Here is a 13387-nt window from a genome sequence, read left to right on the forward strand (position 1 = left end):
AATCCCTAGCAAACTGAGGACTCTGGCAATTAACCTCTGAACTGGAGCACATGGTCCCACCTTTTAAGACACACTCCTGAGACCTGGGACAGACCTACAGTCTTGGCACCAACCCCCAGTCCACATCTGGATTTTATTGGTTTTAGGACAATAAATTTTGGGTAGTTTATTACATAGCAACAAGTTACTAATATAACAGTGGAAAGATACACAGACTTCCAAAAACTGGAAAGATACACAGACTTCTAAAAACTGGAAAGCAAATGGAAGTGTGTTGACAGATGAAAGAGATGAGGAAGCCATAGTCCAGAATAAGTTCAAGAGAGTGAGTGAGTGAAAGTCGCTCAGTTGTGTCCAACTCTTTGCAACCCCATGGACTATGCAGTCCATGGAATTCTCCAGGCCAGAATACCGGAGTGGGCAGCTTTTCCCTTCTCCAGGGGATCTTCCCAACCCAGGGATCAAACCCAGGTCTCCCACACTGCAGGCGGATTCTTTACCAGCTGAGCCACAAGGGAAACCCAAGTTCAAGACAGGATATAGTCAAAGAGGAGCACTGGGCCCACAGTGAGCAGGTATGAGGGCAGGACTGAAGAAGAGGGATTGAAAATGGGAGCTTAAATGGAAGTCTGTGTCCAGATAACTGCAGCTGTCCTCTATCTTATTCTACTTTCTGCCACGGAATAGAAAGACAGCTTATAGGAAAACAAATTGGCAACCAGAGAACATTTCTTTTTAAAAATTACTTGAACAGGAGTTCCCTGGCTGTCCAGCGGTTAGGACTCCGTGCTTTCACTGCCGAGGGTCAGGGAACTAAGATCCCACAAGCCATGTGCCACAGCCAAAAAACAGAACAAACTACTTGCACCACCTGGGGAAAGTAAGTCTGCCAGGGTGAGAAATGGACCTGCCAGAGTAAAGCCCTTTCAATTCTGCATACAGGTGTGCCCCGATTACTGGCCTATCTCCAGGCCATTCATCCTAAAGAAATGCCTGCCAATCAACAACCTCAAAGAAATCGACTGAGCCCAGTTATCCTTCCCTGTTCACCTCTTCCAGAAGAAACAAACATAAAACAAGGCTGTTATCCCACACAAACTGCTTGAGAAAATCAACCCAGTCACCAATTAGGCTTTCAAATTTGAAAAGAAAACCAACAGTACTAAAATGAAAGCCCAAGATAAACAGACAAAATTGACCCCAGAGGAAATAAGATAATTCTGGGTTGTTATAAACAAGTGCTATCAATTCAGAGAGGTACAGCAAAAGCTTTCCAAGTTTCCTTTTAGAGTATGACTAGAGGTATCTGAATTATAGGAAATGAAACTTTCTCTTTAAAGAGCACCCTAGGGGCTTCTCTGGTGGTCCAGTGGTTAAGAATGTGCTGTGCAATGCAGGGGACACAGGTTCAATCCCTGGTCTGGGAACTAAGATCCTATCTACTGAAGAACAACCATGCTTGTGGGCCATGGTTACTAAGCCCCTGCATGCACTGAAAGATCCCACACACTGCAAGTTAACACCCAACACAGCTAAATAATTAAATAAATTTTATTTAAAATTATATTAAATAAATATAAATTTATTTAAAAATATATAAAGAGAATCCTACAATTTATATATTAAATTCATATACAGACACACAATGGTAATTGTGGTAATTCTAAGAAAAACTAAATTTACAGCTAAAAAATACTGTTATTGTTGCTTAGTCATTAAGCCACGTCCCACTCTTTGCAACCCCATGGACTGTAGCCCTCCAAGGTCCTCTGTCCATGGGATTTCCCAGCTAAGAATACTAGAGTGGGTTGCCATTTCCTTCTCCAGGGGGTCTTCCTGAACTAGGGATCCAACCAGCATCTCCTGCTTGGCAGGCATGTTCTTCTACCACCAAGCCTACTGGGAAGCCCTTTGCAATTTTAGTTTCTACCTATTAAATGATGACAGAGGACAAGATGGTTGGATGGCATCACCAACTCGATGGACATGAGTTTGAGCAAGCTCCAGGAGTTGGTGAAGGACAGGGAGGCCTGGTGTGCTGCAGTCCATGGGGTTGCAAAGTGTCAGACACGACTGAGTGAACAACAACAACAATTAAATGACAATCCTTTTAAGAGACAGGAAAGTCAGGAGAGTACTCAATGCAGTGGCACCCTAACATTAAAAAGACTTTTCAGAACTTGAAAATTATGCTAAGTAAAAGAACATCAAACACAAAAGATCACATATTATATGATTCTATTAGTATGAAATGTTCAGGATAGGCAAATCCACAAAGATAGCAAGTACAGGAGTAATTGCCTAGGACAGTGGGGTAGGAGAGAAAAGGAAGTGATTACCAATAGGTAGGAGTTTCTTTTGGGGTGATAAAAATGTACTGGAATTAGAAAGTTTGCACAACTCTGTGAATATACTAAAATCACTCAACTGTACAGTTTAAAAGAGTGAACTTTTATAGTACATGAATTATATCTCAATAAAGGTATTAGATTAAAAAAAAAAAAGACTTTTCAGAGAAAAAAAGGCACTGGTTCCAAACCAATGTCTGGTAAAGCTTATACAGGAGAATCTTGTTAATCACTTTCAAAAATGACTGACCAACCTTAGAGAAAAGTCTATGCCAGGACTTGCTTTAATCTAAATATTTAGGCAAAAACTCTTTCTGATAATTTTGAATTAAAGCTCTCAAATTATCACAAACTGTTTTAAACTTTCCAAGGATTTCTGGTCGTATTTTCTTAACAACTTTCTTCATTGAACAGTTTTTTTTTTCTGCTAAGTTCTTGGCAGATAGTAAGGGCAATTAAAAATAATTTAGCAAACATTTCTTAAAAAGGAATTTATCTTGGAACATTCACATTCTGAGATCATACATTTATACTTAGAAGCATTCCTAGGAGGTTTCGCCGATAGTGAGCCCTTCCTGTGGTATTCATGCATTTTGTTTCCATAATTTATCAAACCTTTGTAGCTTAAACCACATGATTCAGCATCCTACTTCTGGGTAAGTATCAAAAGGAAATGAAATCACTATCTTGAGATACCTGCACTCTCATGTTCATTGCAACATTATTCACAAGAGCCAAGTTGTTTCCACAACTCAAGTGTACATCAATTGATGAATGGATAAAGAAGATATGGTATACATAAATAAATGTATATATAGTCAATCAAATATTATTCATCCATGAGAAAGAAATCTTGTCATTTGTGACAATATGTATGGGGCAGGATCTTGAAGGCATTATGTTAAGTGCAATAAGACAGAGAAGGACAAATGCAGTTCACCCTTGAACAATGTGGGGATTAGGGGAATTGACCCCATCTGTGGTTGAAATCGGAGAAGGCAATGGCACCCCACTCCGGTACTCTTGCCTGGAAAATCCCATGGATGGAGGAGCCTGGTAGGCTGCAGTCCATGGGGTCGAGAAGAGTCAGACATGACTGAGCGACTTCACTTTCACTTTTCACTTTCATGCGTTGGAGAAGGAAATGGCAACCCACTCCAGTGTTCTTGCCTAGAGAATCCCAGGGATGGGGTCGCACAGAGTCAGACACGACTGAAGTGACTTAGCAGCAGTGGTTGAAACAGTCATCCCCCCATTTCCTTTTTCAGGACCTGCCTTGGATACCAAAGTCTTCAGATGCTCAAGTCCCATAGTTGGCACTTAGTATTCACAGTTTCATATCCTTGGATTCAACCAACTGCAGATTATGCAGTATGTATTTATTGAAAAAAATATCCACATATAAGTGCATCTACACAGTTTAAACCTATGTAGGGTCAAGGTCAACTGTACTGTAGGGTATCACATAATTTTGATCTAAAAAAGCCAAACTCATAGAAACAGAGGATCAGAATGGTGGTTACCAGGAGCAGGATGTGGAAACAATTGGGGAGATGCTGATCAAAGGGTACAAACTGCCAGTTAGAAGATGAATGTTCTGGGGATGTAATGTACAGCATCATGATGCTAGTTAACAGTACTGTATCATATGCTTGGAAGCTGCTAAGAAGAGCAAATCTTCATACCACAAAGAAGAAAGGTAATCATGTGAGGTGCTGGAGGTAATAACTAGCCTTATTGTGGTAATTATTCCAAATATATGTTTCAAATCATTGCTTTGTACAGGTTAAACTTCATGTTATAAGTCAATTGTATCTCAATAAAGCTGGGGGAAAAACAGAAAGATAACTCTGTCTATAACAATCCATAAAAAGCAGAGGAAATAGCTACTTCATAAAACAAGTCGATATGTTTTGTGTGTTGCAAACTTACAAGTATAAAAATATAAGGAAAACTGAACTCAGGAGATGATACTGTAAGCAATAGCTAAAATACACATATGCAGAAAAATCTTGAGAGGATGAAAGATTATGGTCTGCACAGCTTTAAAGAAGGCAGAGTCAAAGTTTAGGGAAAAGGGCGTTGGAATACCTAAGCTTTCCATACTAGAGCTTGAATCCACACATCAATAACAGATGTGTGATACTATTTATCTGAAAAAGGACAGCAGTAATATCTAAGAATCTACCATAAAAATGAAACAATTCTAAGATAAAATTGGCGATATGTAATTTTTAAAACTGTCTCAAGTAGAAAACATTATAAACAGATGACCACTTTGCAACCTTCTCTTTGGATAAAAAATTTAAGTCTCAGCATAAAACAAATTACCCATAAATCCATAATTTAGTGATCACCACTGCTTACACATTAGTGTATTTATATCTAGACTTCTTTCCCTCAGCTTAAATACTCACATAATATACCACATACAGATTTTACTTCATTACAAAATTACAAGCACACACTCTCTATACTCATTTCACTTAATTTATGTTCCCATGTCATTAAAAACATTGGAAGTGTTTTTATGGCACTAGAATATTTCAAGTTATGGATACTCCATAATTTGGCATTACACTGTTTTCAGTTTTTCATTATTATTTAAAATGCTACTGTGAATAGTTTTTATATATAAATCTTTGAATCTCATTTCCTTGGGAAAAAAATATCTAGAAACATGATTTCTCAGCTAAACAATCTGAATAATTTTAAGATTCTTAAAGATGAATTGCTTTCCACTAACACACTGATATGCCTCATCCATAATCCACAGTCTAGGAAAGTGTTCACTTAAAGTCTATGTTTACATGTCCACCTCTCTAAAGAGACGCTAAACTCCTGTGGGAACTTAAGTTCATGGTATATTCATCTTTGTATCCTGGTATCTACCACAGAGTTGATACTAAATAAATGGCTACTGAACTGAGTTACAGCACAATGGCAAAACAGTAATGTTCAGCTGAAAAAGAAGAAGAAATCCTCATTAGGAACATACATGTCCTACCTCTGCTGCTGAAGCAAAAGAATCGTTTGATGCAATACTCAAGGTGTCTCTCAGGCCGAATTCATCCACATTCCCTTTCATGGTGATATCTGTATCTTTATCTGAAAAGAAAAGGCAAAAAGTTCAGAAGTTGACATTCCTTGTCATTGCCATATTTCATATTCTACTGTCGACTTTTTTCTGTTTTTTTGTTTAAACTTCAGTCTTTATTAGAATTCTGGAATCTAAAAGAAAAACAATACAAACTGATGGGATATACTCTAACCAGACTCTCAAAGTGTTTCACCCTGACGCTGAACACCACCAAGCAGAGAAGAAAGTACGATATAGTATACAGGAGACACTTTTATTTTTAAAAGAGATTAAACTATTTCAGATTTTTAAAGCTTTTGAGTAAATAACAAATTGGTATATAATAACTGGAGTTGATTATTTACCAAGCACGGTAAATCAGTATATGTTATACCACAGGTAGTCTGAAACACAGCAATTTAAGTTGCAAGTGGCCTTGCCCAAATTGAGATAACTGGCAGATTCATTTACATTAAATGAGTTATCAGCATATAATGCTGTCTGGCTAGTCACCTGTGATAAAGCAATCAATTAAAATAATTCAGGAAGATTTTAGTCTTTAGGGTCTACTTTAAAACACTGAAAGGCCTAAAGTGATCAGGGTAGTTGGATGATGTTGATTCTGCTTACTTGAAGGTCAAATATAACTGCCCTCATTTTCATTTATTTATTTTTTTGCCACAGCACAGTGACTTACGGGTCTTAGTTCCCCAACCAGGGGTTGAATCTGGGCCCTTGGCAGTGAGAACACAGAGTCCTAACCACTGGACTGCCAGGGAATTCCCCACAATGATTTCAAAGGATTGAAAAAGCTTAAAGGCATTTCTAAATGATTAATTTGACCATACCAAGACAGGCTACCTATTACCAACACCTAGCATTCTGAATGTGAATGTCAGTATCTTCACATACTATCATCCGGAATCTTCACTGTTGATATCATACTTTCATTGGTATAGCCACTATGGAGAACAGTACAGAAATTCCTTTAAAAACTAAAACCAGAACTACCATATAATTCTGCAATCCCTCTCCTGGGCATACACATCCAGAGAAAAACGTGGTCCGAAAGGATACATGCACCCCAATGTTCAATGCAGCACTGTTTACAATAGCCAAGACATGGAAGCAACCTCCATGTCCCCCGGCAGAGGAATGGAAAGAAGGTGTAGTCCATCTATACAATAGAATATTACTCAGCCATCATAAAGAATGAAACAATGCCATCTGCAGCAACATGGATGGACCCAGAGATTGTCGTACTGAGTGAAGTAAGTCAGAAAAAGAAAAATATGCATGATACTGCTTATACGCAAAAGAAATGATATAAAGGAACTTACAAAACAGAAAGACCCACAGACTCAGAGACTGAACTTATGGTTAGGGGATGGGGGAGGTATATATTGGGAGTTTGGGGTTGACACGTACACAGTGCTGTATTTAAAATGGATAACCAACAAAGACCTACTGTATAGCACAGGGAACTCTGCTCAATATTATGTAACAACCTAAATGGGAAAAGAATTTAAAAAAGAATAGATACATGTGTATGTCTAACAATCACTTTGCTGTACGCCTGAAACTATCACAACATTGCTAATCAACTATATTCCAATATAAAATGGAAAGTTTAAAGAAATTATATTTTCAAACAAATTCAATACTTATTTATAGATCTGACTACACTGTGTGGCAAGCAAGTGACATTCTTCAAATTCTATCACAAGAATAAAAAAAGCAAAGAACAAAACATACAGATTTTTATTTTCATTTTCAATCTGCTAAGTATGTCAGATACTTTATCTTCTTTGAAAAAAAATCAGAAATCTCTTTGGCTTTCATTCATCCAGATTTTTATTCCATCATTTTCCCCCAAATAAAGTTCGTTATCTTTACCATAAATGTTCCAAATCCCATTTACAACCCCCAAGTACCAGAAAACAGACATTTTTTGATTCTCTACAGGAAGTGTAAAGTTTTTAAAAAGTCCAAACCATTAATTTAGTTGAAATTCAAAAGATTTGCAACCAATTATAATCTCTAAGCCAAGCAGAAGAGCAAATTGGGACAAAGTTCATCAATACTTATCAATTAGGTATAAATACACATAGCATATTTTTATCTACTTTACATTTGGTGGGACCATAGTTGACATTTTAACCATTTAAATTCCAAATTTAAGTTATAATTGTTTTCCAATCAAGCTTACATCAGTCCTTTTAAAATACCTAACTTCTCAGTCCAAAATCCTACTAATAAATAACTATTAACAGAACAAAATCTGAGGTTAAAAAAAAAAATCTGAGGCTAAATTATTCTATTTTCAAAAACACAAGTCCTTTCAGGAATTTAAAATTTTTTCAAGCTTGAGAACAAATTGTTTTACACTTATAAATAGCTGTAATACTATTATTTGGGGCACTCAGTTATTCAGAAAAATTTCCAATATTCTCTTTTCAATGCATTTATGCTTTTTGAAAATTATTTACAAAATTAAGTAAGTATTCAAAACTTTCAAACTTTTATCTTCTTAATTATTTCCCATTGTTGGTACTAATTCTGCAAAAAGAAATCATAGTACAACCTTCAATAACCCAAAAACATATTTAAAGCAGGATTAAGTTACAAGTCAACTAAGTTAAATCTTGGTTCCATATGCCTTTCGCTATTTTCGGAGTGGAACACAGACATTTATCTTATGTCACTTTACCTTTCAGACATTACCCAGGAGCTGTTAAAAGTCTGTTTTACTTCACTCAACAGTAACTAGCCATTCAATGTCATCCAGATGAGTTACCATGGTTGTACTTTATTTTTAAAAAAATCTAACAAAGAAAAATGGCTCAGAGGAATTGGAAAGTTTTATTCATTAAACTCAACTTCATAAACCACAGACCATACTTCTCATTTCAGTAATTGTTATGATTTCTGGGATGGTAGCTTAATAATTATGAAGAGAAATAATACATCTGTTTTTTAGATAAGCCAGCAAAAAGTATACAGAAAGAATATTGGGTAATATCTCAAATTAACTGCTTTCATGTAGTTTTAAAATTTAAAATACTTTTTCTAAAAGTATCATCAACTTAATTATTAAAAGACATGGAAAGCAAGGAAAATTAAAAACCAAAGGCTTCATCTAGTCAATAGTTTTAGAAACTTCTTACCAAATTCTTCTTAGGAAAAAAGTGCTAAAACTATGAGATATCATTACACATCTACCAGAATGATCAATTTGAGGAAAAAATGATCATTTTTTTGTTAAGGGTATACAGCAATGAAACTCATACATCACTGGTAGAAACAGTTGGTAAAACCACTGTGGAAAGCTTGGCCTTTACCTATGAAAGTTCAAGATTGCATTCTTATGACTTTGCAATTCTCTCCTTGGGTGTGTTTTACAGAAATACATGCTTAAATGCATAGAAATGTTCATAACAGCGCTGACTAAGTAACCCCAGACTGGAAGGAAAACAACTATCCATCTACCATAGTATACACAAACTGTGGTATATTTATACAATTAAATACTATACAACAACAGAACTGAATGAACTGCTGCTACATGCAGGAACACAAGTGAATCTTACAACATGTTGAGTGAAAAACATTATGCATGATTTCATTCAAATAAAATTTTAAAAAAACAGGCAAAACTAAACAACAGTGATCATGACTACATACTTGGTTGGTAAAACTATAAAGAAAAGCCAGAAAGTAAGTAGTATGACCTTCAGGACAGGGGGCTAATTTGGGGGGTTGGTAGTAGGGGTATTGATTGGGAGGGGGTACAAAAGAATCTTTTAGGGAGCTGGCAATGCTTTATTTTTCTATCTACTAACAGGAGGATATGATAAATCACTGTGATATTTTGTTTTGTGCACAGTTCTTCTAAGGGTTTAAATAAAAGGAAAGAAAAATGATGTTATCTATGGATCTTGGCCCCCAAGGGCTGAAAAAAACAATAAAATACTTTTCATATTTCAATGTTCACAATGATGCTGTAAATTATTAGATATGAATTTTATTCCCTGATAGAATAAGTATCTAAATGATGCTAAATTCAAAATGTCAAAAAATCTGGTAAGTCTGGTTAAGTACAAGAGCAAACTGAAAATAATTTACCTGCACCCTCTAAGGAAACACCAGTAGCAATAGTAGAGACTAATGCCATGCATGTGTACCACTCACAAGCTTTCTTCCCCAAGCTCACTGATTTTTCTTTGCTATTTAATGATTGTTTTCAAATTTTAAGTGAGAATTTTTAGGTGGAGATAATCAACTATTCTCAGGAAGAAGACAAATTATGAGGTGTGTAATCTAATTGTAACAGTAAGATTGTGATTAATAAACATTTTACACATACTCAATGCCAGAAACCAAATTACAATGTTTCACATATATTATCTAATAATTCTCGCAATAATCCTACCCTTTTTAGGTAGGTACTCTTTTTTTTCTTTTTATATATCAAAAAATTAAGGGGTAGGAAGGTCAAGTAACTTGGCCCATAGTCACACCATTTAGAAATGGAATGGCAGGATTCAAACTCAGGTCATTTGACACCAGATTCCAGGTTATGAGGGCTTCCCTGGTGGCTCAGAAGGTAAAGAATCTGCTTGCAACGCAGGAGACCTGGGTTTGATCCCTGGATTGGAAAGATCCCCTGGAGGAGGGCATGGCAACCCACTCCAGTATTCTTGCCTGAAGAATCCCATGGACAGAGGAGCCTGGCGGGCTAGAGTCCATGGAGTCACAGAGTCGGACATGGCTGAGCTAGTGCTAATTGCTGAGCCTCTCCTGTATTTCTCCTGGGTCATTTTGCCTGTTATATGACTTTATCTTGTTTTGAGAGCACTGTTAAAATTCTCATGTTTCCATACACTAAATTAATTAAACTTATGATACTATAAACCTGAAATATGCAGCTTAAGCCCCTTAAGGATTCATCATTAACCTCAGAAATACCTATAAAAAGCTTTCCACATAATTGGATGAGTAAATACAAAAAAATGTACCATGAGTTACCTCATTGGCTCTTAGAGGAGCAGCTTTTTTTTTTTTTAACCTTCTTAAATAGTAATCCTAACATTTTTAAGAACATTTTTTTTACATGTCTCAATCACCCAGAACTTTTAAAATATTCACACACAGACATAAAATGTTCTTCTCTGGAAGAACACTGAAAGAATAATGTTTACTTTTAACTAAATAGTCATATAGCTTAGGCCAAAAATCTGACTGGATTCAAGCCTTCCTCCTCCTTTCACAATCTCATAATTCACATATTACTTAAGTTTTTTCCAAGGCAGAATTTGCTTGAAAGTCATAAAAAGAAAAAATCAGAAGACACTTCGGCTCTGGAACTTGGAACCTTAGGCCTGGATCTATTTTCTTTAAACCAATCCAAGTGGGTTTTTAACGTGTCTCACTTTTGCCATCCCCAGACATGGTTCATTTTCTGTCACTTAGAAGGCATCAGGTTTATTTTAACTTCAACAGATTCTAGTGGAGATTCCAAAGATGCCACTCTTCTTTTCAAATCCAGGCTGTCGACTGTGGATTTTGTAACACCAGCAAGAAGAGGATGTCTGCCAAATGTCTCAATGTCATCTGACTTCTATGTCAGCAGCTATTCTCCAGATGATTTTCAGCAGTTAAAATATGATTTGGAACCTTGTCTTTTTTATGGTTTTATTAAAAATGGAAAAGGTCCGCTGCTGACAAGACAAGCTATTTTCCAGAATCTTCTATAATCTGTTAAAATAATTAAGAAATCTAGAAAATTACTGCTGTTGTTTACTCTGTATGACTATCTGGTTCCATCCATACTGAGGATAATTTTTTATCCTCATTTACTTTAATACTAAAAAACAAAGTGGAATATAAAACCCAAAAACAGTGGGGGGGGGGATTGGATGAAGGTAGCCAAAGATACAAATTTTGAGTTATGTAATGTACAACATGATAAATATAATTATCACTGCTGTATGTTACATATGAATGTTATTAAGAGTGTAAATCCTAAGAGTTCACATCACAATGAAAAAACTTTTTTTTCCTGTTTCTTCAATTTTGTACCAATATGAGATGATGGATTTTTGCTAAACTTACTGTGGTAATCATTTTATGATGTATGTAAGTCAAATCATTATTTTCTATGCCTTAAACTTACACAGTGCTATATGTCAATTATAGTTCAACAAAACTGGAGGAAAAAACACATAGTTTTAGAAAATGGAAGAATTAAATGAGCTAACAGATGATATTTTTTTGATTTTTCCCTCAATGAGCCTTAACACTGAAAAGAGTAACAATGGAACCTCCTAAAACAAAAGAAAGGCTATCTAATCAAATCAATTCTTACTTTTTATCACGTACACAATTTTGCCTATATGAAACAACACATGCATAAAGCAGCCCCATACTATGGCACTACTCAAAACAATATTTCCACAACAGTTGTCTCTGGCTTTCCCTATCAAACCTTCTTAGATGCCATGACTGGCCAATGAAACAACTGTGATTTCCTAACTGGGAAATCCAGCTGCTGATGTGAAACGAGTAACAGAAGAAAAGAAAAAGGAATAACAGCATTTTATATCTTTTTTTAGGAGAAGGAGAGAAGTAACTGGATAACCTAAAGGGCAAAAAGTAATAAAGGGTAGGTCTGATGTTATAGAGACTTTAATGGGGCCACTAGCACCGCTAGTCAATCTGTACACTACACAAAAGGTTCCTGGTCAATGGGACAAAGGCAAGCAGAACTCCAGCCCACGTCTTGGGCCTGTATCATCCTCGAAGATGAACCTTTTTCTTATTACAAAGGTGCCCTTCCCAAAGGGCTTTTGTTGTATAGTTGCTAAGTTGTGTCTGACTCTTTTGCAGTCCCATGGACTGTAGCCTACTAGGCTCCTCTGTCCATATAGGCTTTTCCAGGCAGGAATACTGGAGCAGGTTGCCATTCCCTTCTCCAGGGATCTTCCCGACTCAGGGATAGAACCCACATCTCCTGCATTGGCAGATTCTTTGAGCCATGAGGGAAGCCCACTCCCAAGGGGCTACATAGGCCTTTATCGACATCAAACAAAGGCCTTGGATGGGTTAGTGTAGGTCCTGCACTTAGAAATCCAAGTGGGTAAGATATAACTTGAATACATAAAAAGCAAAGGCAAGAAACAGGAATTTCCCTTGTATGTGGCACCCCAGCAATTTTCATTATACTGCTCTCATCTCTGAACCTATTTTGACTTACATATATGACACCAGTTAGACTTCATTTTGTAGTATTATTAAACATTTTGAAATTAAGATTATGAGCCTTAATGCATGACAGGAAGTTACAGGGCAAATTTCTCATGTGTTCTGAAATTTGCAGTATATATATTTAGAAGTCTGAGTATACAAGTTAAGCCTGTAATTCATGTCACCTCCTAAAAATAAACCCTCAGGGAGTTTATCCTCTGACCACAGTGATTCTGCATGGAAGGAAGGGGACAAGGTCTTAAAGCATCAACTCTGGGCTGTCTGACGTTTGACATAAGGTTGAGGTTATTTCCTCTTGCTGCCAGCTCTTTCAATCTCACTAAATGTTCTACCTGGCTGCTTACCAGAAAGAAGAAGAACATTTCTCTAGTGGTCAGGAGGTCCCACTTTACAGCTTTTCCTGTTCTCTGCCAGAGAATCTGTACAGTCAGTACTGCTGCTGCTGCTGCTAAGTCGCTTCAGTCGTGTCCAACTCTGTGCGACCCCATAGACGGCAGCCCACCGGGCTCCCCCGTCCCTGGGATTCTCCAGGCAAGAATACTGGAGTGGGTTGCCATTTCCTTCTCCAATGCATGCATGCATGCTAAGTCGCTTCAGTTGTGTCCGGCTCTGTGCGACCCTATGGGCAGCAGCCCACCAGGCTCCTCTGTTCATGGGATTCTCTAGGCAAGAGTACTGAAGTGGGTTGCCATCT

General features: G+C 36.8%; 1 protein-coding gene across 4 annotated transcripts in view; it reads right to left on the reverse strand.

The window, feature by feature from the left end:
* The window catches only part of MIGA1 (mitoguardin 1), a 74056-nt gene that overhangs the window by 21079 nt on the left and 39590 nt on the right, over nucleotides 1-13387 (reverse strand). For all 4 annotated transcript variants that reach the window (XM_061121579.1, XM_061121580.1, XM_061121581.1 and 1 more), the window contains one exon: nucleotides 5356-5456. In XM_061121579.1, the coding sequence (XP_060977562.1) occupies nucleotides 5356-5456 (101 nt within the window). The remainder of the gene's footprint in view (nucleotides 1-5355; nucleotides 5457-13387) is intronic.

This window comes from Dama dama, chromosome 20, assembly GCF_033118175.1.
Source record: "Dama dama isolate Ldn47 chromosome 20, ASM3311817v1, whole genome shotgun sequence".
NCBI lineage: Eukaryota > Metazoa > Chordata > Mammalia > Artiodactyla > Cervidae > Dama > Dama dama.